General features: G+C 42.3%; 1 protein-coding gene across 3 annotated transcripts in view; it reads left to right on the top strand.

Annotated features, from left to right (window-relative positions):
• PPP1R16B (protein phosphatase 1 regulatory subunit 16B) overlaps nt 1–27,507 on the top strand; it is a 156,705-nt gene that overhangs the window by 121,351 nt on the left and 7,847 nt on the right. For all 3 annotated transcript variants that reach the window (XM_043984310.1, XM_043984311.1, XM_043984309.1), the window contains 7 exons: nt 4,577–4,722; nt 11,607–11,710; nt 13,862–13,986; nt 23,455–23,580; nt 25,275–25,350; nt 26,557–26,686; nt 26,799–26,967. In XM_043984310.1, the coding sequence (XP_043840245.1) occupies nt 4,577–4,722; nt 11,607–11,710; nt 13,862–13,986; nt 23,455–23,580; nt 25,275–25,350; nt 26,557–26,686; nt 26,799–26,967 (876 nt within the window). The remainder of the gene's footprint in view (nt 1–4,576; nt 4,723–11,606; nt 11,711–13,861; nt 13,987–23,454; nt 23,581–25,274; nt 25,351–26,556; nt 26,687–26,798; nt 26,968–27,507) is intronic.

Genomic DNA, 27,507 nt, shown 5'->3' with positions numbered 1-27,507 from the left:
TGGGAATGGAACCAATTTGTGAGTCATCAATGTAGACCTCCTGGTAAAGAAACTCCATTCTTCCCTGCAGACTAGTAATAGATGCACAACTTATAACTTATCTCTTGGTCTTAGAAAGTTGTCTGGGCTACTGTTAGGCTAAGTGACTTGCCTGTGTCAGAGGCCAGACTTGAACCCAGCTTGTCCTGATTCCAAGGAGGCCTCTCTATTCCCTATTGTGCACGGCTTCTCTGAGGTTATTCCTATGAAAAATTCTCATAATGATTAAAAAATAATTCAACAAACATTTGTTATTAATACAAGATGCTGTACTAAGTTCTGGGGATATAAATTCCTATCCTTGAGGAGAGAGAATATCACTAGGAACTGAGGGAATCTAGGAACATGTCATAGAGAAGATGGCACCTGAGATGAGAAGATGATGTCAGTGGAAAGACGTATGGTAGATGGAAGCAGGCTGTAGTCTATTTCCAGTGACAATCTCTGCTCAGGTAGTGATTAGGGATAGGGATGGGAACTATGATTTTGTTGGTTAAAGAGCACTCCTAAGTGAGGAAACTACCTCTTGCCAATGCTGGTTAGCACCTGCTCTGTAACTTATAGTCGTAGAGCAGGGGTTCTAAACTTGAGGTCCATGAACTTGTTTTTTTAATATTTTGACAATTATACTTTAATAGAATCAATTTTTTTCTCCAGCCTATACATTTTATGAACTTAAAAACATCATTCTGACGAAAGGTCCATAGGTTTAATTATCCTAGGAGTCTTGTTATTTACTCGTTTTCAGTCGTGTCTTACTCTTCATGACCCCATTTTGGAGTTTTCTTGGCAAAGATACTGGAGTGGTTTGCCATTTCCTTCTCTAGCTCATTTCTTTTATTGCTGTTTTGGGGGGTAATTGGGGTAATTGTATCAGGAGCTTTGTGTGTTTAATGTCTTTCCTCCGCCATCTTCCAGCTCATTTCACAGATGAGGACTGATACAAACAGGGTTAAGTGACTTGCCCAGGTTCACCCAGCTACTAAGTATCTGAGGCCAGATTTGACTTCAGGAAGATGTCTTCCTTACTCTGAGCCCAGTGCTCTCTGCACTATGGCACCACCTAGCTGCACTACCAAAGGGGTCCATGTCATAAAAAGTTGCTTGGGGGCACTGAGAGGTTACAAGGCCTACCCTGGGGTCACATAGCCAGTATGTATCAAAGACACATGAACCCATGCCTTTTTGTATTGGAGACTGGCTTTCTACCTACTATATCATGCTGCTTCTCCCAAGTCAGAAATAACATTATGGAAAGGACTCCGTGGTCCACTAAGACAGGCTGCCTGGAGGAAGCAGTACCAGTCACTTTTCATGGCAGGTTGGCTTTTTCTCAGGTAGAGGAGGCAGACATTTAGGTGGCATAATATGAGGGTTAGTAGGAAAAGCCAATGCCCTAAAAGAATTCTTTTTAACATATGATTTCTTTTTAATTTTTTGGATTTTATTTTTTGGTGAGGCAATTGGGGTTAAGTGACTTGCCCAGGGTCACACAGCTAGTAAGTGTTAAATGTCTGAGGCCAGATTTGAAATCAGGTCGTCCTGAATCCAGGGCAGGTGCTCTATCCACTGCGCCATCTAGCTGCCCCAATTTTTTGGATTTTTAAATCATATATTTCTTTTGTTTTTTAATTTTTAGTTCCAATTTTTTCCCTCCTTCACCTCCCTCTTCCCTAAGATGGCAATCAATTTGAAATAGGTTATATATGTGCAATCATATAAAACACATTTCCATATTAGACATGTTGTGAAAGAAGAAACAGATTTAAAAAAAAACATGAACAAAGTAAAGAGAAGCACAGATAGGTGGCACAGTGGATAAAGCACCAGTCCTGGATTCAGGAGGACCTGAGTTCAAATCTGGCCTCGGACACTTGACACTTACTAGCTGTGTGACTTAACCCTCATTGCCCCGCAAATAAACAAAACAAAACAAAAACAAAAAGTAAAAAGAAAAATAGTATGCTTCAATCTGCATTCAAACACCAATCAGTTCTTATTCTGAATGTGGATAGCATTTTTCATCGTGAGTCCTTTGGAATTATCTTGGAACATCGTGTTGCTAAGCCATTCATAGTTGATCATTGTACAATGTTGCTGCTACTGTGTACGATGTTCTGATTCTGCTCACTTCACTCAGCATGAGTTCATGTAAGTCTTTGCAGGTTTTTCTGAAATATGCCTGCTCATCATTTCTTGTAGTACAATAGAATTCTGTTATATTCACATACCACAATGTTTTTAGTCATTCCCCAATTGATGGGCATCCCTTCAATTTCCAATTCTTTGTCACCACAGAAAGAACTGCTATAAACATTTTTTTACAAAGAGGACCTCCCCCCACCCTTTAAAACAATCTCTTTAGGATACAGACCTAGGAATGATAATGCACAGTTTGTTTGCCCCTAAAAGAATGGTTGCTTCCCACAGGGCTATTAGAGTACCAGAAAGGCCAACATTAGAATCACCCCCTTTGAGTTACCACATTGTTTCCAGAAGGCCCCAGTTCAGATTTCTGTAATGCTCTGAGTGTTTTCCATTTACTTTGGCACTCCTATCAGAATGGGTGGCTTAACTTATCCCCCCTGCTTCTGAGGCATGTTAGATGAAACTCTGTAAGGGTCAGAACACAGAGCAGGTCCCAGGGTAGGGGTCAAGGTACAGGGTCACTGCAGGGAAGATGTAAGTCGTCAGTGACCAGTGACCAGCTTGAGAACATGTGGGGACCTTGTACTGGGTACTTAGCCAGTGGTAAATAAGAGAGGAAGCAGAGGAAGGAAGACTGAACCTGCCTAACTTCAGTTCAGTCAAAGAGTTGTCAGACATTTGCTTTCATCTCTCTAAACCTCAGTTTTCTCCTCTGTAAAATGGGCATAGCAATATGTATATTATTTATTCATAGCAGATTTTTTTGAAAGAAAGTTCTTGGTAACCTGTAAAGTGCTATAGGAATGTACATTATCAGTAGTCATCATAGTTTGCCCTGGTAATCTGTATGCAGAGAAATACAACCAAGGAAAGTTGAAGAGAGGACACTAGCAACTGGGAGAATCTAAAGGATGCTTTCCCTTTTCCCCTATCAGCAACCCCAACCCTAGACTGACCCATAATGTTAGGGATAATATTCAGCACAAGGGGAGTGACAATGGTTAGAGCAAAAAAAGGGTCCTTTCCATCTCTAGATCTATGACCCTTATTCTCAACCTCAAATCCTTCTCTTCAAGTCCTAACACAGTGGATAGAACACTGGGAGTCTGAGTACAAAGTCTGGAAGACCTGAGTACAAATCCAGCTGTCTTCAGATACTTACTAGCTGTGTGACCCTGGCCAAGTCACTTAACCCTGTTTGCCTCAGTTTCCTCATCTATAAAATGAGCTGGAGAAAGCAGTGGCAAACCACTGTAATATATTTTCCAAGAAAACCCCAAATGGGATCGCGAAGGGTCAGACACAACTGAAATGGCTGAAAAGCAACATCAGAATGTTTGTTAAATTGAATTGAAATTAATAGTTGACTCTGAAAGACTTTTTAAAAGATTCCTAGACTTCCTGAACTGTAATGGTTAGTTTCTATACCTTAAGAACGGGTGGATGAGGAAGATATTTGGAATCAAGGAAGCCTTTTTAGAAAACCTCTCATCCTTGCCCTGGCCCTGAAATTTTGGTGAGATGTGGTGATCCTTTGAAGCAGAACAATACGATTTAGAGATGGCAGGGACTATAGAAATCTCTTCCAGCCCCTCATTTTACAAAAGGCATAACTGGGTGGGGGGTGGACTTGCTTAAGGTTGCATAGGTTGAATGGCCAAGATAGACTAAAAACCTAGGTACTCTGACATCAAATTGTATATTCTTGTTGTTATGCTACCCTTGGTGTGGTCCCTGCAAATGCTTGATGCAGTGGGGCAGCTGGGCTGTTATAGCAAGAATATTGGATCTGGAGGCAGCTAGAAGGCACAGTGGATAAAGCACTTGCCTTGGATTCAGGAGGACCTGAGTTCAAATCCAGCCTCAGTCACTTGACTCTAGCTGTGTGACCCTGGGCAAGTCACTTAACCCTTATCGCCCTGCAAAAACAAAAACAAAAAAAACACTGCCCCCCCCCAAAAAAAAGAATATTGGATCTGGAATCAGTGGTTCTGCTACTTAGTACCAGTGAAGCCTTGAGGAAGTCACTCTAGTAATAATAGTAAACATCTCTATTTAACACTTCCAAAGTTGTGTTGTATGGTGTCAGGTCTTGTCTTGTCTTGTCTTGTCTTGTCTTGTCTTGTCTTGTCTTGTCTTGTCTTGTCTTGTCTTGTCTTGTCTTATCTTATCTTAATCTTCTCATAATCTTCTCATTTGAACTTTACTTCCTGGAGCTGGTTTTCTTCTCCTGCAGAGTGAGGGGGTGAGAGGGGGCATTGGAAAAGTCGATGTCTAAGATTTCTTATAATTTGGTGATTTCTGGGAGGCTGTGGTTTCTGCCCCATCTCTCCCTCAGCCTGACTTTCTACTTATGCTTCTGTATCCCTTTCCCCTTGTTTCCCCAAAGTGCTGCATAGACAACTTTGAGGAGATTGTCAAACTTCTGCTGAGCCACGGGGCCAACGTCAATGCCAAGGACAATGAGCTGTGGACGCCCCTGCATGCTGCTGCCACCTGCGGACACATCAACCTAGTGAAAATCCTCATTCAATAGTAGGTGGCTCCTTTCTCTCTGTCTGGTGCCTTTGGGGTGTTTCCTTTCCTCCAGAGGCATATGGCAATGAGCTCTTGGGCTATGAATGGATTGGGGAGGGGGGAGGCAGAGGGATTGGTGACTCCGCTGCTTTTCTTGAGATGGGAGGAAGCGGGATGGCACCACCATCAGGAGGATGCTGTTGTGTGTGTTTACTGGGAGCTGACCTACATTCTTCCCTGCAGGAAGAGCCTAATAAGTGAGCCCTGGCCAGGGCAGTGCTGGCATTCTGGTAGCTCAAAGCTCATGGTAACTGGGAGATCAAGGGAAAGAATAGTTAGCAGCCTGGAAAGAAAGCTTCCTTTTTGTGAAGATTTAGAAGACATAGGTTTGAACCCTAGTTATTTGCTTATTGTGTGAATTTGGGTAGGTCTGGGCCTCTCTGCACCTCAGTTTTCCTCCTTCATAAGATGACATGGTTGAACTAGATGCTCTCTTAGGCCAGCTCCAAATATAGATCTGTGATCCTCCGGTCCCAGGACTAAATGATATCTGAGGTCCTGTCCAGCTCTGGCCTGCTGTTTTCTGATGGAATGATAGAATGAGAAAGCAGGCTTTGAGCCATTTTTTCCCTTCTCACCTGAGATGATCAAGCTTAGTGGTTGTAAAGCAATGTTGAGTCTCAGAAGAAAGGTGTTATGTGTGCCTGGGGGTGTGGTTTAATGTTACTGTTTTTGGTCTTATAGTTTGCAGACTCCAGAGATTTAGGGTAGTGTTTTTATAGCAACAACAACAGACTGTCTTGTTGAAGGCATTGATCATTTCTTGCCCATTTTTACTGATACTCAATATGATACCCCTTTTTAGTATGGACAGTGAGATCCTGTTTAAAAAAAAACCTGAGCAGGGACAGCTAGGTGGCACAGTGGATAAAGTACTGGCCCTGGATTCAGAAGGACCTGAGTTCAAATCTGGACTCAGACACTGAACACTTACTGACTGTGTGACCCTGGGCAAGTCACTTAACCCAAATTACACACACACACCCACACACACCCCTGAGCAACAGCAGGCATCCTAATATACTATGTATAAGCTATTGAATATAAACTTCACCTGTGAGCTAGGTAGGCCTTGTGTATGTAATGACTGCTTTGGGGCCTCTTCCAAAAAGTTGGTGCAACCACCTTGGAAAGCTCATCCACTGAGAGGCTTGTATTATGTTAGGAAACAGACAAAATAGAAAGAACCCCAGATATGGAGACCTGTGTTTGAGTTCCAGCTACCATCTGTGTGACCTTGAGAAAGTCACCTCCCTCCCTTAGGCCTCGATTTCCTTAACTTTTAAATAAGAGAGTTAATAATTCCTTGCTGGTGAAGCTGTGAATTAGCTCAGCCATTCTGGGAAACAATTTGGAATTAAACAAGAAAAGTGGCTAAACTGTTCATGCCCTTTGATTCAGCAATCCCAGTTTTGGAGTTATTCTTCAAGGACATCATAACAGAAAGAAAAGTCTCATGTGTATGAAAATATTCACAGCAGTATTAATTGCAATAGTAAAAAGCCACAGGGGGCAGCTAGGTGGTGCAATAGATAAAACATTGGCCCTGGATTCAGGAGGACCTGAGTTCAAATCCAGCTTCAGACACTTGACACTTACTAGCTGTGTGACCCTGGGCAAGTTACTTAATTGCCTTGCCCCCCCCCCCAAAAGCCACAAACAAACAACCTATGTATTCAGCTATTAGAGAATGGCTGAACAAACTGTGGTAGATAAATTCGATTGAATATTACTGCATCATAAGGAATGATGACTATGAAGAATTCGAAGAAACATGGGGAAACATGTATGAACTGATGCAGAATGAAATAAGCAGGACCAGAAGAATAATATACACAATGACTAAAATCATAGAAATGAATATGGCACTAAGAAGCAACAAAATTTAGGTCAAATATGAGATCTAGTGTTCATAGCAAATTACTGAAAACAATGCCATTCCTTTCTGTTATCAACTAGTACATTTCAAAAGATGGTGATATGGTCTGTCAGTCAAAATCACTTTATTAGGAAGTTTTTCTAGCTTTTTATAAGAAGATGCTATGGGACAGGGTTTTTTTTTTTAATTGGGAAGTGACTATAAGCTCCATGAGGGCAGAGATTGTCTTTTACCTCTTCTTGCATCTCTAGCACTTAATATAGTACCTGGGACATAGTAGGCACTTAATATATGTTATTGACTGATTGATGAATTAAAATAAATTGAATCAATACAAATTGTATCAAATGAGGGGGTTGCACTAGATCAGGGCTTCTTAAACTTTTTCTACTCATGACCCCTTTTTGCCTGAGAAATTTTTACATGACCCCAGGTATATAGGTATATAAAATAGACATATAAATCAAACATTTATTGCCAAATTTTTCACGACCCCCACATTCAGTTACACAACCCCATATGGGGTCATGACCCACAGTTTAAGAAGCTGGGGACTAGATTACTTCCAAGGTCCCTTGCTGCTCTAAAACCTTATTATCCTATGAAACTGCAAGCTCTAAACAGCAGAATACTGGGCTTTTGACAACTCGTGTGTCCCAACATTTGTGATTCATCCTCCCCACCCCCTGTTATTTTTCCTAAGACCAACTTGTGGGATTATTGGAAGTGGATGTTCTACCAGCACAGACTGATTTGGAGTGGTTATCCCAGAGAAAGAAGTATTGTAATCATTATGCAGAGATTTAAATTTCATAACCACAATCAACAGCTTGGTGAAAAGCATTGCTACTAGTATTCCAGAGCTGTACTATTATATCTCAGTACTCATTTTTGTCTCATCTTTGGAGAGACAGTATGGTATAACAGAAAAAAAAAAAAGTAAAGTGTGTGTAGTTTGGACTTGGAATGAGGAGACCTGATTTCCATTCCTAGTTCTGGTGCTTACTGGTTCCACAACCAGAATCAAGTCACTTCATTCCCTCTATGATTCAATTTTTTTATTTGTAAAATAGACATAATAATTACTTGCACTGGCTATCCCACAGGGCTTGGTAGTGAAAGTTCTTTGTCAACTTTAAAGCACTTATGGAAATATGAGTTATCTTAGATAATGACACTGTATCTTGTTTGTGGAAGTCAATGCCTCTTGGCTAATCCATATTTGACATTTATAATTGTCCAAGGCAAGACCACTCAAGTCTTGTCACTACAGGTCAAAGAATACAATATAAATATAGTCCATGACACATGATCAGAGGGTTGTTGCGAGCAGAATTAGAAGAAGAAAGGAAATGCTTGCTTCTAAGCATCTTCAGATGATTTTAGACATATTTTCTCCTCCTGCCAGCAAGGGTGATACTCTACTTATACGTTTAAAGTATACAGATTTTGTGAGGAAACTCCCCCAGGATGCCCAGGAACTTCTCAGGAACTGTCCGTGGTAAATTACTTTCTTTCCTTTCACTAATGCCTTGGATTCCTTAGTATATGGTTGAAGTAACACCTTCTGAACACTTCTCAAAAATTCCCCAAGCATTAATCTTCAAAAACATACAAATGCAAGGGATTATGGTGGAGATGGTGATGTATCTTATATGTACCCAATTTATTTACATGTTGTCTTCTCCACCAGAATGTAAACTCATTGAGGTCAGGGATTATTTTGGCCCATCTTCTTATCCCCAAAGTTTAGCACAGTATCTATCACATGGTAAATTCAATAACATTCTTGTTGAGTGTTATCCTGATGTTACTTAAAGGAGTAATAATTTCTTTTATGTGGATGCTCTCTCTATTCAACCAATCAATCAGCAAGCTTTGATTAAGTGTTTACTATATACTAGATACTATGATAGGCACTGGGGATGCAAAGAAAATAAAGGGAAATAATCCTAGTTTTTTGGGTTTTATTTTATTTTTGGTGGGGCAATGAGGGTTAAATGACTGACCCAGGGTCACACAGCTAGTAAGTGTCAAGTGTCTGAGGCCGAATTTGAACTCAGGTCCTCCTGAATCCAGGGCCAGTGCTTTATCCATTTTGCTACCTACCTCCCCCCAAAACAATCCTGTTTTCAAGAAGCTTATGTTATAATGGAGGATGCAACTTCCCATCATACCTTGATAGACTATTCTTCATGAATTGCTATAGTTGAAAAAAAATAATCTCCTGGTAGCTAACCTTTTGGTGATGTTCTATGAAATTGACTGTACTTTTTCTCTTTCTTTCCTCCTTTCTTTCTTTCCTTCTTTCTTTCTTTCTTCCTTCCTTCCTTCCTTCCTTCCTTCCTTCCTTCCTTCCTTCCTTCCTTCCTTCCTTCCTTCCTTCCTTCCTTCCTTCCTTTCTTTCTTTCTTTCTTTCTTTCTTTCTTTCTTTCTTTCTATTTTTGTGGGGCAATGAGGATTAAGTGACTTACCCAGCTAGTAAGTAAGTGTCAAGTGTCTGAGGCTGGATTCTAACTCAGATCCTCCTGAATCCAGGGCTGGTGCTTTATCCACTGCACCACCTAGCTGCCCCTGACTGTACTTTTTCTAATGACTGGTGCATGACCCACTACCAGGATCACCATACTTAAAGCTTTTCCAGCTCTGTAGGCTCTTCCAGAGCTTGGACTCTACTGAAAGGGCCTTCAAGAACCCTGGTGTCCTTCATGTCAAAATGATTCATCCAAGGAGAATGGATGTAATGGAGGATCTCCATGTTATAGACTGAAAGACAATCCTGGATCTGTCAGGGCTAAAAAAACAGTGATCAAGATGGGCACATGATGCGAACTCCATGCTGCTTTTTAACCAGAAGGTGTTTGGAAGCATTAATCTGAGAAGCTGCTCACAGTCAACTGAAAAGGAGAATCTACAATCCAAAGCTTTTATGAGGGACATGGAGAAACAGCCAGAACTTGACCTCATGTCCTTTGGAGCTGTAGCTCTGTGCTTTAGCTTGGCCAGCATGCAGTATCCCAGTGCCAGAAGGACCTATCAGCCCAGAGAAGCATAACCCTTGAGTTGCTGCAGGCACTTAACAGCAGGATGAGCAAAAACTGGGGCAGATGTCACATAGATGAGAGGATGATAAATGGTCTCAGCACACACCTGGGGAGGGTGGATCTGTTTTCACACACACCTGTCAAAAGGCCTGAATGGACCTGGACATACATGTGTGCTTGTGTGTGTGTGTTTGGATATACAGAGGATATAGCTACCTGAGAATCAGCTGTTGAACCTGATCCATCCATTCATGTTTATGTCATCTATACTGCCACATTAACCTTTCTCAAACATCACTTTTTAAAAACAAGATTTATTGATGCCTTTTGTTTCTACATCACTATCATTTTCTGGATAGATCCTATCCCCTTCTCACTCCTTTGTAACAAAGAAAAACAATTAAGCAAAAGCAATGACTGTATCTAACAATGGATGCCATATTCTGCTCTGCCCCGGGGAGGGAGGCATGTTTCCTTGTCTTTTCTCCAAAGCCATTATTGATTTTCTAATTACTCAGAGTTCAGCTTTCTTTGGGGGATCTTTTCATTGACATTGTAGCAGTCCTTGCATATTTTGTCAACTATCATTTGATCAAGATTCTTGGGTGGTCATCTCAAGCACACAAAATGTAGAGTTGGGAGTGGCCTTAGATATTATCTAGTGTGACCTAATTTTTAGATGAGCAAACTGAGGCCTTGCTTAATGTCAAACAAAAAGGTAAGCAGAAGAGCTGGGATTTGGCTTTAGGTCTGCTGACTCCACATTTAATGCTCTTTTTGTCTTACCACATTTTGGTCCAGATTCTTTAGCTTTTTCCAACCTAACTCCATCAGACCCCTCCAATCTTATCTCCTACTTTTCCCCTCCAATGCAAGCAGGCATCCTGTTTCTTCTATAACCTAGTTGAACCTAGTTCTATAGCGTCATAACTAAGGCAGAGAAACCAAAGATTTGTCTCAGAGCACTAAAACCTAGAGGATACCAATCGTATCATCCCTGAGTATATTTCCTCCCCTAGTGGCTGCACCCCTGAATTCCAAACCACTTCCATAGTAACCAGTCCTCAATCAAGACAGAAATCTGATGATGAAACCAAGGTGTGTCCTTCACACAGCCTATTTGATAATATCCCATATGGACTCTCTCACCCCAAGCTAACCCTGATCTGCCCCTAACCTTGAACCCAAGCACAAAAGTTCTTAGTTATTTATACTGGTGAGTACAGAGATGTTTCACTAAAGAGTTATAGGCTGGAGTGTGGCCTGCCTAGGGCACCTAGAGACAATTAACTCATTATTTTTGTGTGTGAGGCAATTGGGGTTAAGTGGTTTGCCCAGAGTCACACAGATAGTAAGTGTCAAGTGTCTAAGGCCGGATTTGAACACAGGTCCTCCTGACTCCAGGGACAGTGCTCTATCCACTGCACTACCTAGCTTCCCCAAAGTTAACTAATTATTGGTCTGCATGCACTGAATGGAATAAAGGAAGAATCTAGGGGAGAGCTTGATCTCTACCCATTTCTATGGGTGCTAGTAACCAAATCTATGAAATGTCAGTACTAGGCCCAGTCAAGCATTGTAAAAATCATCTCAGAGACATATAAAGATCCAAGAATAATGATAACCTTTAAAGATGATGCCTTATCACTTCATCTTGGCTGTTGGTAGAGTAGACTCTTAATCAGCCAGAGCTATTTCCCAGGGGATGGGAAAGGCTAGAGGGAAGAAAGTTGTCTACCATAGACAGTTCCTAGATGCCTTCTGATAGTTTTAAAATGACCTATTCTTGTAGAATCTGCTTCCCTGAATCTGAAGTGGGGTGGGAGGGAGGGAGGAGTCAGGCATACTTAAAGGGAAGACTGAACCTTTTCTCCACAGTTCCCAACATCTGGTCCTCACATGAAACTTTCTTTTTACAGTGGGGCAGATTTGCTTGCAGTGAACTCAGATGGAAACATGCCCTATGACCTCTGTGAAGATGAACCGACCCTCGATGTGATTGAGACATGCATGGCCTATCAGGGTGAGGAGTAGGGAGATGCTGACATTTTTCTCAGCTCCCTTGTTGTGTGTATGGGGGCAGGGTGTTGTACAGAGTGGAGAGAAATGTGTATGAAATGGCAGTAAGACTAGAATACATTGATATCAGGGCTCGAAGGAATGTGACTATATTTGTGTCTATGCCTGTGTGTGCTTGTGCATGTGTGTAAAGAGATTCTTTGAGATGAAAAACACTGTCTATATGCCAAGAATTAGCAACCCAATTGATGAAAGACACAGAACTAGGAAACTTGGGTTCTAATCCCACTGGGTCTTTCAATGGCACTGAACAAGCAACTTAAGCATTCTAGGTTTGTTTTTTCATCTGTAAAGTGAGGATAATAATCATTGTGCTTTTTACTCTCAGGGATATTGTCAGACTATGTTATTGATAAGAGGTGTGGAAAAACTATGAAAAGTGAGCTTGAGGCATTGTTAGCTTGGATATTCACAAATCAGTGTTCATAATATCATTGATGAGAGGAGAGTCCAAACTGTGTGGGGTTTCTTACTTGTTCTTCAACTAAGTTGATTTGGTTTAGGAAACAAATGGACATAATAGCCAGGATGTACCTGATTTGCTTTAAAAATTTTTTTAACCAACCCTGAATATAAGCATGCCCATGTAGAAAAATAAAACAGCAAAAGAGAATTATGTGTAAAACTATAAATCTATATTATACATAAGTTGCTTTTCTTTTTATGGATATTGTTAGTTTCAATCTGTTCTTTTCAAAGCTGACCAGCTTGTCTGTGTTTCCTGCTGACCTTTTTTTTTGTGGGGCAATGAGGGTTAAGTGACTTGTTCAGGGTCACATAGCTACTAAGTATCAAGTGTCAGAGGCCGCCTACTGGCCTTCTTTCTGTTCTCTTCTACGTATTTTTTTTTTTTTGCGGGGCAATGGGGGTTAAGTGACTTGCCCAAGGTCACACAGCTACTAAGTGTCAAGTGTCTGAGGCCGGATTTGAACTCAGGTACTCCTGAATCCAGGGTCGGTGCTTTATCCACTGCGCCATCTAGCCGCCCCTCTTCTATGTATTTTAAAAGCTCTTTTCTTACTTTTCTTCTTTTTTTTCATTTTGGTAACCCTATTATTAGCCTCTTGTTCCCCTCTAAAGCCCCATGCCTTACTGAAAGAGAAAGAAAAAGCCCTTGTGTCAAATATGGGCAAAGAAGCAAAAATAGATCCTCTTATTGGTCATATCCAAAAATGTGTGTCTCATTCTGCAACTTGAGTCCATCACCTCTGACAGGAGATGGAGAAAGTTCTTCATTGTTGGTCCTCTGACCTCATAGTTGGTCACTGCATCGATCAAAGTTCTTAACAGTTTCAAAACTGCTCATTTGTATAATGTTGCTATTGTATAGCTTGTTCTCTTGTTTCTGCTCACTTCATTATGCAAAATTTCATGCAAATTTTTCCAGGTTTTTCTGAAATTTTCCCTTTCATTTCTTTTTTTTTTTAATTGAGGCAATTGGGGTCAAGTGACTTGCCCAGGGTCACACAGCCAGCAAGTGTCAAGTGTCTGAGGCCGGATCTGAACTCAGGCACTCCTGACTCCAGGGCCAGCGCTCCATCCACTGTGCCACCTAGCTGCCCCCCTTTCATTTCTTTACAGTGCAATAATGTTCCATATTTAATTTATATTCCATAATTTGTTCAGCCATTCCCCACTTGATGGGTTCCTATTAGTTTCCAGTTCTTTGCCACCAAAAAAAAAATCTGCTACAAATATTTTTATATGGCTCTCTCTCTCTCGCTCTCTCTCTCTCTCTCTCTCCTTTTCTCTCCTTCTCTCTCCCTCCCTCCCTGTCTGTACATGTGTGTCTGTGTCTGTGTTTGGCTCTCTCTGTCTCTCTTGGAACATAGTCCTAGTAGTGGTATCACTGCATCAAAAAGGTATAGACGGTTTAGTGACTTTTGGGGTATAGTTCTAAATTCCTTTCCAGAAGGGCAGGACCAGTTCATAGCTCCAACAACATTGTATTAGAGTATATATGCCCCCTAATCCCTCCAACAATTGTCATTTACTTTTTGGTCTCACCCCTCCCCCTTTTTTTTTTTACCAATCTGATGGGTATGAGGTAGAATCTGGGAACATTTTTATAGGTATTGTTGATTTGCTCTCTCAGGCATCACCCAAGAGAAAATCAATGAGATGCGGGCAGCTCCTGAACAACAGATGATCACCGACATCCACTGTATGATTGCGGCAGGTCAGGACCTGGACTGGACTGATGCTCAAGGAGCCACTCTGGTGAGCAGCTTTGCCTCAGCCCAAGCTGGAGCCCCATCTGTTTCTACTAGCGGCAGTCCTGGCCTAGGGCCATTGGGATCCTGAAAACCACAGCCCATGCCAGCCACAATGGCTTGTGCTAGGGCCATGCATAAAGGGAGGATTTTGGGATGTGAGACGAACCCTACACAGATACAAAGCATTTTACAAGCCCTGCCATCAGCAGGGAAGCCAAAAACAATCTTAGGTTATGTGACTTCGGTTGGGTTAAGTTTGGGATTCATGGAATAATAGATCTGGAAGGGATTTCAGAGATCTTCTAGTCCAGTTCCTTATGTTATAGATGATGGAAGCTAGGGCCCAGAGACGGGATGTAACCTAACTAAAGTCCCACAGCTAATTAATTAGACGCAAAGCTGCAACTAGACCCAAGGCTTTCTGACTCCTCTAATAGTTCTCAGTCCACAATAGCATTATGCTTCTCATGGAACCATGTATCAGTTTCCTTATGGGTCTGCATGGGAATCTCAGTATGGGGACTAGCCTTGGGAAGGTCACGCTCTCGTTTGGGGCTTCAGCCTCCTCATTTGTGAGATGAGAGGGTTGGATTCTCTTCCAGTTACGAATCCTATTGCTCTCCTTCTTTCCTTCACAGGGAAGGTGTGAAGGTCAGATAAGATAATTGAAATGAAAGTACTTTGAAAGGTTTGATGCTCAGGCAGGGAGGCTGTTGGCACTGTGGAGCAGTCTCTGCCCACATAAGAGAATCACCAGTCACACTGGGCTTTGTACTGTTTGCTGGCATTTGAGTGTGTAGAAGCCCTTTCTCTTTGAGCTCACAGAGAATGCCAGCTCAAACCACCACAGCATCTCCTCCCACAGTGTGAACTATTCAGTCAGCCATCCTGTCTCATCTCAGCAACTAACATGAAGGCATGGAGCTGTTGGGCGAGAGACATGCTGAATCAACAAACAACAAATACTTACTAAACATTCTTATGTGTGAGATACTAAGCTAGGTTCTGAGTGAATGAATGAAAAAAGCATTTATGAAGTGCCCACTATGCTCCAAGTACTGTGCTTTGGCCTTTGGATGCAAATAGAAAATTGAGACAACTCCTCCTCTGGAGGCATTCATGATAACTGGGGGAGGCAATGCAAGAGGGCTTAGATGCAGATTGGGATGAAGGCCAAGAGTCCTAAGTGTCTGACAGCATGGTGAATGGCAAGGGCCAGGAATCCTTAGGATACATCAACAGTTCAGATGGCAGGGCTCATCTCAGGGTAGAAGGAATAGTAGCAGAGCAGAGGGTGAGGTCAGAAGGATATTAGGATTCAGTGGCAAGGCACATGGTAAAGCTTAGAGAGCCTTCATCTGACAGAAAGGATCGTAGTTATCCAAATGGTGTGAGCAGTCATGTCTGTTCCACAGGTTGGGGCCTCGCCCACCACTATTGGGAAGGGGTGAGTAGTCCTCCAGTTCTGAGGGGAACAGGGATTCTGGGTTACCTCTCACACGTATGGGGTGGGGGGTCAGTGTCCAGTCAGGAAGGGGAATAGGGCATTAACAGGAGAGAAGGGTACCCCCTGGCACTTCTTCTACCAGGCTCTCCAGAACTTTAATGGGTCATAAGATAGGGAAGCCCACTCCCCCCCATAATTGCTGACAGGTTGAGGATACAAAGATAGATATAGCATGGGCTCTGTCCTCAAGACACTCCTAATCCATTGGGGAAAGAGAGAGGAGAAACATGTCAAAATAGTTCATAATTCAATTCAAAAACTCTGTGATTTATCAATGACATAAGGGTGAACCCTTCCAAGCCTTAGTAGAGAGTTCTATGAGTTTCCATTGGTCAAACATTCAGACTAGCTAACCTAGTGATGACCTCTCTATGTTTAGCAAGGCTGGTCATTAGATGACAGACACATAATCTGTTGCTAGGCTCACTATTGGAAGCTTCTTGACCTTGTTAGAATTTTCCAGAGCATGTGTTCTACTGGCAGACCCTTAACTAGCTGTGACTGTGCCAGTGGAAAATGAATTTTGGGGAAGGCAGGTGTGGCAGTGATAAAGACCTACAAGTGCAGTTGTGTTTGGACAGGGGTGGTCCTTCCTTCAGAGAGACAAGCCCTTGCTCCAGGGTTAGGGAAGGTAGATCCAGGAGGAGTACACCATAACATAAGAGCCTGAGGTGGTAACCCAGGGCTGGTTGTCCCATGGATAGCCACAATTCAAAGATAGATGTTAGGAATGGCAGTCCTTTAGGGAGGAACTATATCTCCCCTCCAATGCAAATGTTGGCACCCTGAGACAAAGTCCCATTTTCCCCATGCTGGTTGGCCTTTGAGAGCCCAGGGTCTTCACAATGGAGCTTTATAGGAGGACTGTGATATAATGGTATTCCAATGATATCCCTTCCCATTGAGGGAGTAGCTAAGACTCTGCCTTTACATTCTTCTGTGCAAGCTGGCTCACCTTCCTGCTTGGACCAGCCCACATCTATTCTTAGCTCTTGCTCTGAGCAGAGACAACAACAGAAGCCTTCATTCAGCATAGTTAGTGCTGCCCGTAGTCCCCACTGCTCCATTACATAGCCTAGGGTCTGACTCTTGTTACCCTCCCCCTAGTCTCCCCACACCTTTTCTTGTTTCCTGGTATCTGGCTCTGATTTCCAGTGATGAGTCACTTTGTTCTGGCTCTGACCTCTGCCATCTGGCCATTTGCTGTCTGCATCCCTGACATACCATAATTGGGTTTTGATTCCTATGGTCTGGTTTCTCCAGCCCTGGGACCTGAGAATTCTATTCTTGATTTTCATTGGGGTCCCTGGTCCCCATTCATTAATATCTTGAAGACAGCATTGCCTCACCAAACTGCCTCCTTCTGGTGAGTGTTTATGTCTACTGAGAAATTAGAACTGTTGGATTTAAAGTTGGAAGATTCAGCTAATAAAATATAACATCTTAATTTTGCAGATAAGGAAACTGAGAAGTGAGCGAATTTCTTAGAGAAGTGAATTACCAAGGTTACACATATATTAAGTTGCAGAGCTGGGATTTGAACCCAGGTCCTCTGATTCCAAATCTAATAACCTTTCCTACATATCATATCACCTCCTGGCCAGTTCTATGGAACATCTTTTAGTTGTCCATCAGCTCATTCCTAAGACTCTATACCTAGCCTGTGCCCCTCCAACCTACTTCTGACTTCGCCCTTTGGCCTGGTTCAAACCTCAGATGTGGGACCTGGCCTACCCTCTTGGGCCTCATGCTCTAGCCTACCTCCTCTGACTTGCCCGGTATTACATATACTCTACATTCTTGATAATCATAGCTATCTGTGCCCCTTCGCCAGCTTGAAGGTTGCTGTCTACCAACTTCATTGGTTTGTCTTAGTTAAGGCACCAACACTGATTTTCATTGCCCTTGCCACAATTTGAAACCTGATGTTGACCTCAGAACAAATATTCTTATGGCATTTTTGTTGTTCCTCCTTTGATTTTTTTGGGGGGGGGGGTAATGAAGGTTAAGTGACTTGTCCAGGGTCACACAGCTAGTAAGTATCAAGTGTCTAAGGCCAGATTTGAACTCGGGTCCTCCTGAATCCAGGGCTGGCGCTTTATCCACTGCGCCACCTAGCTGCCCCCCTATTCCTCCTTTGTTTTTGAAGAGAACTAATGACATCAAAGGGTGATATCTTGACTTGCACATGAATTGGATTTAAGTGAAACAGACCTGTGCAGTAATCAGCCTCACTCTCACTGAGTCAGCTGAAGTCTAATGGCAAGACAAAAGTCAAGGTGACTGGTGATGATCCAGGATGCAATGGATGACCTTGGTGTCTTTGATGCCTGACCAAGCTCTAAATGCTCCATAGTGCCCACTCTAGCTGCTTTCAGGGGGAATCTTCACATGCTTGGGGTACTAGCATTTTATTAGCATGTTCAGTGGGACTTGGTTCTAGAATTGGCTAATTTAGCTCATAGATTATTTTCTTTCAAAGGAAATAAAGGGGCTTTCACTCACTTTGTGGCAGAGTCCACTGAGCACTCAATAACTCATAATCTTTGACACTCTGGCTTTATTTTCAGCTATCTGAGCAAGGACCCTTTCTGACAAGGGCGTGCAAACTCCACCCCTCCCCACAAATTTATACATTTGAATCTCCTCTATTTCATGCAGACACTGTAATACAAGTTCATGCTATGGAGATAAAAGGCTAAGAGTGTGATAAACAATGTCAGTGACATGTTGACTTCTGAGAATAATAGTAGCTGAAATTACTATAGTACTTTTTATGTATTATCTCATTTTACTATCACAACTCTGTGAGGCAAGTGCTGTTGTTATTTCCATTCTATAGAAGAGGAAACTGAGACTCCAGGAACTTGTGTCTTGCCAAAGATTACACAGCTATTAAGTACTTAAATCAAAATTTGAACCTTCTTGACTCTTAAGTCTAGTGCTCTATCTACTGCACCATAGTCCCCCTGTACTCCCATTGCTGAGATCTCTGAAATTCATATTCATAAAATCAAAGACTCTCAGAGGGACATTAGAAGGCATCTATTCCAATCCCTCTTTATCATCCCCAATAAGTAGTTTTCTGTCTGAAGACCTCCAATGTTGGACAGTTAATTCCATATTAAAGATTCCCACCCCCAAACCCCCATTCCTGCCTGAAGTCAGGAAGAGTGGCTAGCTCACTAGAGATAGTGTCAAGGGTGGGGCATGGGTTATGGAAGGAGTTTAGTGCTATTCTCTAGAGAAGTCTAGTATCAGTTCAGTCCATGGGATGCAGATCATAGGGATGATTATAAAAGCCAAATCAGCAGTGCTCAAGGACAGTCTTAGGAACAGACAAGTGATATAGGTAAGACTGTCAGGAGTTCAGAGTGGTCAGCATTCAAGAGTAGGAACACTGTGAATGGGTCTGTGTTGTCTGAGAAAAATCAGGAAGAGACTAGGACCCTGGACAGCTCTTCCCCCATGGGCCCTGTTTCAGCCCTGACTATGGGCCTTTTAAAAAACTGCAATAGGTTGGGTTTTTTTTTTCCTTTCATTTTTTAGCATTATTATTTTTTTTTGGTTTTCTCTTTTTTTCTTTTTTTTTTAAATTTTTCTTTTCTTTTCTTTTCTTTTTTACATATAAGGTATTTTATTTTTTCCATTACATGTAAAGATAGTTCTCAACTTTTGTTTATACAAGCTTTATAATTTCAGATTTTTCTCCCTCCCTCCCCTCCCTACCCCCTCCCCTAGACAGCAGGTAATCTGATATAGGTTATATCTATATATCTATATACATATACATATATATATATACCCACATATATATATACACATAATAACATTAATCCTATTTCTGCATTAATCCTGTTACAAGAGAAGAAATCAGAGCAGTGATGCAAAACCTAAAAATAGAAAAAAAAACCAACAGCACCCAAAACAAAAGAAATAGTATGGTTCAATCAGCATCTATACTCCACAGTTCTTTTTTTTTTCTTGGATTTGGAGATCCTCTTCTATCATGAGTTCCCTGGAACTCTTCTGTACCATTGCATTGGTGAGAAGAATATAGTCCATCACAGTAGGTCAACACTCAATGTTGATGATACTGTGTACAATGTTCTTCTGGTTCTGCTCATCTTACTCATCATCAGCTCACATAAGACCCTCCAGGTTTCTCTGAACTCCTCCTGCTCATCATTTCTTACAGCACAATAGTATTCCATTGTATTCATATACCACAACTTGTCCAGCCATTCCCCAATTGATGGGCACCCCCTCAACTTCCAATTCCTTGCTACCACATAAAGAGCAGCTATAAATATTTTTGTACATGTGGGTCCCTTTCCCCCTTCCATTATTTCTTTGGGGAAAAGACCTAAAAGTGGAATTGCTGGGTCAAAGGGTATGCACAGCTTTATCGCCCTTTGGGCATAATTCCAAATTGCTCTCCAGAATGGTTGGATCAGTTCACAGCTCCACCAACAATTTTAGCATTATTTTTGAGAAATAGTGAAGCATAATGACTAGAGGGCTGATGTTGGAATCAGGAAGACCTGGCTTTAAATATGGCTTATGACAGAAGTCAGAAAGTCCTTTTTTCTAACCATAGCTGGACCCATGTCTGTGTGACCTTCTCCAAATCACTTAACCACTTAGAGCTCCAGGTAACTCTTTAAGGCCATGCTTTGAAGAATAATTACTCATTCACATTAGCATAAGGAGTTTCCTTGCTTCTATTTATTTTTTCTTTTTGTGGGGCAATGAGGGTTAAGTGACTTGCCCAGGGTCACACAGCTAGTAAGTGTCAAGTGTCTGAGGCTGGATTTGAACTCAGGTCCTCCTGAATCCAGGGCTGGTGCTTTATCCACTGCACCACCTGGCTGCCCCCAGTTTCTTTGCTTCTAGCATAGGGTAGCCCCTTATGTTGGTGAAATCACAGGTTCAGACTAAAAAAAGATTTTATTTTAGTACTATTGAATTCATGATAGAAGTGGTCTCATTATCATTGACATCATGCCAAGCTTATCCTTATTAGATGCCTGTTATGTACAAGGCACTTTGTTTGATGCCGGGAATACAACGATAGTTCCTCAGTCTCTTCATCCCTGGTGGCTTTCCCTTTCACTCCACTTTAACCATCTTTCAGGACAGCTACATTTTCTGTCTCATCATCTCTCAAATCTTGATCTCAAGGGACAGAACTAGGACCAGTGGAGGAAGCTGAAGAAAGCCAAGGACTGTTTCCTAAAGGACTAAGTTCTCCATCACTATAAATCTTCAAAAGACTTTGAATGGTCACTTGTTGGATGTTGTAAAGGGAACACTTAAGTATGTACTGGTGGGACTAGGTGACCTCTGTGGTCCCTTCCAACTCTGAGATACTGTGATTTACAATCTTGAGCTGAGTTCCAGGTCTTTGAGCACAACATCCTTACCATCTGACTCTTTTCCTTCTCCACTCTACTAAGCTGCTTATTTATCCTCATCATGAGACCTTTTTCTTCCCACATGCCTTCCTACACAATCTAGGCCTCATGTTGAGTCATCGTAAAGTGCTCTTATTCATTATTGTTATTCAGTTGTGTCCAGCTCTTTGAAACCCATTTGGGGTTTTCTTGGCAAAGGATACTATAGTGGTTTATCATTTCCTTCTCCAGCTCATTTTTTTTTTAATTAAATTAAATTTTTTTTTTGGTGAGGCAATTGGGGTTAAGTGACTTGCCTAGGGTCACACAGCTAGTAATTGTTAAGTGTCTGAGGCCAGATTTGAACTCAGGTCCTCCTGAATCCAGGGCCAGTACTCTATCCACTGCGCCACCTAGCTGCCCCTAGAGACAGTGTTGGCACCAGCAGCCTCACAGGATTTTTTTTTTGTTTTGTTTTTGTTTGTTTGTTTTTTGGTGAAGCAATTGGGGGTTAAGTGACTTGCCTAGGGTCACACAGCTAGTAAGTGTCGAGTGTCTGAGGCTGGATTTGAACTCAGGTCCTCCTGAATCCAGGGCCAGTACTCTATCCACTGCGCCACCTAGCTGCCCCTAGAGACAGTGTTGGCACCAGCAGCCTCACAGGATTTTTTGTTTTGTTTTGTTTTTGTTTGTTTGTTTTTTGGTGAAGCAATTGGGGGTTAAGTGACTTGCCTAGGGTCACACAGCTAGTAAGTGTTGAGTGTCTGAGGCTGGATTTGAACTCAGGTCCTCCTGAATCCAGGGCCAGTACTCTATCCACTGCGCCACCTAGCTGCCACTAGAGACAGTGTTGGCACCAGCAGCCTCACAGGATTTTTTTGTTTTGTTTTGTTTTTGTTTGTTTGTTTTTTGGTGAAGCAATTGGGGTTAAGTGACTTGCCTAGGGTCACACAGCTAGTAAGTGTTGAGTGTCTGAGGCTGGATTTGAACTCAGGTCCTCCTGACTCCAGGGCCGATGCTCTATTCACTGAGACACCTAGCTGCTCTCCAGCTCATTTTATGGTTGAGAAAACTGAGGCAAACGGGGATAAATGACATGGCCAGTATCACACAGCTAATAAGTGTCTGAGCCTGAATTTGAACTCAGGAAGATGAGTCTTCCTGATTCCAAGCCTGGTGCTCTGTCCACTATACTACCTAGCTGCCTCCACGCTTACTTAGATGACTGAAAACTTCAATTCAACAAACATTTTCTAAGTGTCTACTTATGAGAGGCAGTATAGTCTAGTAAATAGAGAACTGGCCTTAAAGTCAAGAAGACCTAGATTCAATCCTGCCTCTGAATTGCCAGCTACGTGACTCTAGACATGTCATTTAACCTATCAGTCGTCCATGTAACTAAGACTACAGTTGCAGAGGTGCCAACCAGCGTTGATAATGGGAGTTTCCTCCCTTGAGAGTTCTCTAAGCCAATTAAATCACAGTTTCAAGCCCTATCTATTTTCTAGGCTTTTGGGATACAAAGGTAAAAATGAAACAGTCCCTGCCCTGGAGGAGTTTGCAGCCTAACAGATACACGACACATATAAGGGAAAGGTTGGAAACAGAGAATAAGTAGGATGTATGCACAATAGTCCAAACAAGAGGTGATTGGGGTCTGAAATAGGCTGATAGCCCTGTATTGGTGGAGAAATATTGAGAGACAAATGGCAAGACTTGGCAACTGATTAGGTATAGAGAAATGAAGGAGAGAAGGAGAACGAAGAGTCAAGGATGACGTCAAGGTTGCAAACCTTTGCAACTGGAAGGATGGCAATTTTTTTTAACAGTCATAGGGAAGTTTGGTTGAGGGTGGGTTTTTGGAGGAAAAACAATGGATTCATTTCAGTTTAAGTATGTTGTGTTTGAGGTACTGGTGGGACATCCAGGTGAAGATATCCAGCAGGGAGTTGGTGATATGGGACTGAGGATCAGAGGAAAGATTAAGAACATGAACACACATGCATGCACACAGACACATATGAGTCATTTGCATAAAGATTATTGAACTCATGGGAGCTACTGAGATCATCAGGAGAGATGTAGACAGAGAATAATATAGGGTCCTAGACAAAGTGTTGGGGATAGCCATGGTCAGGGGATGGAAACTGTAAATAATTCAGTAAAGGATATGAAGAAGGAGAATTTGGAAAGTTGGGAAAAGGACCAAAGGAGAGTAATATCATAGAGGTCAAGGGAAGAGAGAATATCCACTCAGAAGGAGGGGGTGCAAAGAGGTCAAGGAATTCTTTTCTAATTCTCCTCTGATTGCTGAGTTCAGGGACCATTTCATAAATATATTGTTGATTGCCAGACACGAGACATAGTAAACGTTTACAATTTGATTTTTATTTACTAATAACTTACTGTGTGCTAGGCAGTGGGTATGCAGTTGGTGCTCAATAAAAGCATGTTGGCTGAATTTTTCTTTCAAATGTGATGCCATGGCACAGAACCAAGTGCCTCATTTTGTACTTCTTAAAGTGTTTCAAGGCTCAATAACCCATAGACTTTTTCCTTTCTCCCTTAGCTGCACATTGCTGGGGCCAATGGATTCCTTCATGCAGCTGAGCTCCTTCTAGATCAGGGAGTACGAGTGGATGTCAAGGACTGGGATGGCTGGGAACCTCTCCACGCAGCTGCCTTCTGGGGCCAGGTACATCCCCCAGCCCTCTTGACAGCACAGTGGGAGTGAGTGACACTTTATGGCGGAGCTTTGGGTGTCAGGGAGTTGGCAGATTTTCATGCCTGGTGTTAATGCCCACATACTCCTAGGCCTCCAGTAGTAACCAGCATATATGACATATACCAAAGATAGCAGGATGACTGACTCTCCCAAGCACTCCCCATGCCCCCCAGTGGCTATAACGATATGCAGGGCAGCCTTCTCATTTCTACTGCATCTTGCATCCCCAAAATATGGCAGCGCATTCCCTGGTGATGGCCTATGCCTGGGTTCCTTTCCTTTACTCTGGAATCAATGGTAAGCATTCTACAGAGAAACAGTTCTCAAACTCTTTGGTCTCAGGAGCCCTTTGATGTTTACTATATTAAAAATTAAAACATCTTAGTATTATTATGAAAATAGTTTTGACTATAAAGTTGCCCTGAAGGGGGATATTTATCATGTTAAAAATCTTACTATTACTATGAAAATAGTATTGACCTCAAGAATCCACTGAAAGGGTCTCAGAGACCTCCATGGGTCCCCATATACTTTGAGAACTTGCTGCTCTAGAAGAACAGGGTCTAGAATAGTGTAGTGGGAAGATTACTGGCTCTGGACTTAGAAGATGTGGGTTCAAATTCTGACTCTGTTACTCATTTAGCTGTGTGAAGAGATAAGTCATTTTACCTCTCTGGGCCTCAGTTTCCTCAAATGTAAAATGAATATATTGAACTAAATTAGGGTGACATGCTATAGTTGACTTGGAGTCAGGAAGACCAAATCCTTCCTCAGATCTTTACTAGTTATGTGACCTTGCACAAGACACTTAACTTCCTTGTGCTTCAGTTTTCTCATCTGTAAAATAAAGAGGCCAGACTTGATGGTCTCTAAATTCTCATCTGGCTCTAAGTCTATATAGTTATATGAAATTATCTCCAGCTTTTAGGACCCTTCTGCCTCTAGATTTTATGAACTTCGGCATCCTACTTTTAGAAAGATGCCAACCTCAGCTATAATGGAATTAATTCTGTTATAGACCTTAATAGGCCCTCCATTTGCATCTGCTCCACTGAAGCTCCTAGGAGTCACCTAGGAAGCACCTATAGATCCCTAGAATACCTACCTTTCTTTGTTGGGCTTTGGCTAGAATATATCTGGTCACTAATAGCATGATAGAATTTAGAGCTGAAAGTTACCTTACAGAGGATCTAGTCCAGCCTCCTTCAGGCCTAGAGAAAAATGATTTGATTTATGGTTAAACCGTAACAATTAGAGCCAGAATTTGAACCAAAGTCCTCTGACTCCAAAAATGAGTCTTTCTACTACAAGTGGGCCATCTTGACTAGCTATGAGTAGATGGTAGTTTGGGGGGAATTTGAAAGTTTCCATGAAGAATAATTTCCCTGGGCCCCATTCCCTACTCATGACACTGTCCTGGTACCTGAATTTCTGCTATTGGCTTATTCCTTTGGATTAAGCAGTGCTTCTTCCTTGGCTCCTTGTTTAAAATGCACATATCCCTGAGAAGAAAAGGGAGATGGGAAGTTTTCCTGAGGGGTTAGGCTCTGGTCATATTGTTATTGGAAGGCTACCGTGGATCCTAGATGCCCAGGATTTTGCCCTGTGGCCCTCAATCAAGCTCCTTGGAATTTGCTGTTAGTGGCTTTGTCTTTTTGTTTCAGATGCAGATGGCAGAGCTGTTGGTGTCCCATGGAGCCAGTCTCAGTGCTCGGACATCCATGGATGAGATGCCAATAGGTCAGATTTTTCTAGCTCTTCTCTTTCTTTCATTCTATAATCATGCAAGCTCTGGTTTTCCTCTCCTCTTAAATTTGGTCAGTTCTGGAGGGACCTGGTTTACTACTCATTCACTCCTCCCTCTCTGTATCCTAATAACAATGGGACTGAAATCATAGGACTTGGAACTAGAAGGGACCTTAAGGATTATTTACTTCAATCCCCTCATTTTATTGATGGGGAACCCAGAAAGGCTAAGAAACTTAGGTCACACAAGTATCATTTCTGGGATTTGAACTCGGGCATTTCTGACTCCACAACTAATGTTCTTTCTATTACGAGACTACTTCTAAAATAATGATAGCTGATATTTCTATATCATTTATGGTTTACAAAAACCACTTTATATATAAAGAGGGAGAGGTAGAAGGAAAACAAACAAAACAACACAATTTATGTATATTATTTCATAACATCAACATGGGAAGTAAGTATTATAAATATTATTATACACATTTTATATGTTTCCAAAAAACCCCAAAGGAGTTATGTGAGTTGCACAAGGACACACAGCTAGGGTGGTAGAGCTAAGATTTGAATCAAGGTCTTGTGCCTCCAAATCCAAGTTCTTTCAATGATACCACCTTGCCTCAGGCTATTGCTTCTGTCCTTTGCTTCCTCTCTCCAGAGAGGATGGGTTCTTTTTAGAATGGGTTCTTTTTTGTCCCAAGAAATGAGACGTCTTCTTCCTTTTCTGTTGGTCAGTTGTTTTTCCGGTGTGTCTCTTTGTGGCTCCATTTGGAGTTTTCTTAGCAAAGTTAATGAAGTAGTTTGCCATTTCCTCCTCCAGCTCATTTGAGAGATGAGGAACTAAGGCACACAGGTTTAAATGACTTGCCCAGGGTCACATAGCTAGTAAGTGTCTGAGGCCAGATTTGATTGAATTCAGGAAGATGGGTTTTCCTGACCAATCCCTGTGTTCTATCCTCTGCTGCCTCTTCCCTCTGTAACCCCTAATAAAGCAGGATACCAGGTCTTTCCCTGCCTTCCCCTTTTCCTGAGAAGGTCAGGCTGCTTCGGCAGGAATTTATTCTGAGTCTGTGCTGGGTTGTCTGCCTCAGTGCTGTCATACCTTCCCTTCATTTGGTCAAATGTTCCTCAGCTGCCTAAAGCCAGAAGGCCCATCCCCTGTACCCAACCTGACTCTCCCTGGTTCTTCTGCCTTAGACCTATGTGAGGAGGAGGAGTTCAAGGTATTGCTGTTGGAGCTGAAGCACAAACACGACGTGATCATGAAATCCCAGCTGAGGCACAAGTCTTCACTGAGTCGGCGTACATCCAGTGCAGGGAGTCGAGGGTGAGTGGGGCCTTGATTGGGCACAGCCAGGGCTACATATGTGGGTTTGTGCCCATCATCTTGCCCCCCCCACCCAGTGTTCAAGGGCCAGGGACTCTTTCTCTCTCCTCAGGAAGGTGGTAAGGAGGGCAAGCCTGTCAGACAGGACCAACTTGTACCGGAAGGAGTATGAGGAGGAAGCCATTGTGTGGCAGCAGAGGGCCTCAGCAGAGGAGCAGAGAAACTCCATCTACAACGGGGATGTCAGAGAGACACGTTCTGATCAAGAGAACAAGGACCCGGTAAGAAGAACCATCTTGGAGGCTTTGTGTCAGAAGGGACCCTCAAAATTTCACACTCTGTGCTCTCCCCCAGGGCATAGATTCCCTCTTGTTCTGTTCCTGAGAGTTGTTCTAGCACGTCCAGTGATTGGGGAGCTTATTATCTCATGAGAAACATGCCATGCTTAGAGGGTTAGATTTTATTCTGGTGAGAGAAAATCTGACTCCCTATAACTTCCCCCCCCCCAATAGTCCTGGTTTCTCTCCTGTAGAAGAATTCAGAACAACTCTCAATCCCCTTTTCTCAGTTCGTTGTTTCCATGGTTTCATTTCTAATTTCCTTTCAAAAGCTAATTGGCCTGGGTAAGAAATAGAAGGCAAGAGTTAAGTGATGAGAGATGGAGGGTGGAAACAGAAGATGAGGGTGAGGGAGGAATGTGAGAAATGGATGATGGCTAAGGATGGTTTGTGAGGAATGGAAGGTGAGAGGGAAGGACAGGGAGAGGATAAAAAATGAGAACAAGGGATAGGGTCATGAAGATAAAAGGTGAAAGAACAGGG

The sequence above is a fragment of the Dromiciops gliroides genome, chromosome 2 (genome assembly GCF_019393635.1).
Source record: "Dromiciops gliroides isolate mDroGli1 chromosome 2, mDroGli1.pri, whole genome shotgun sequence".
Taxonomy (NCBI): domain Eukaryota; kingdom Metazoa; phylum Chordata; class Mammalia; order Microbiotheria; family Microbiotheriidae; genus Dromiciops; species Dromiciops gliroides.
The sequence above is the reverse complement of the archived record's forward strand: the minus strand, read 5'-3'. Positions and strand labels throughout refer to the sequence as shown.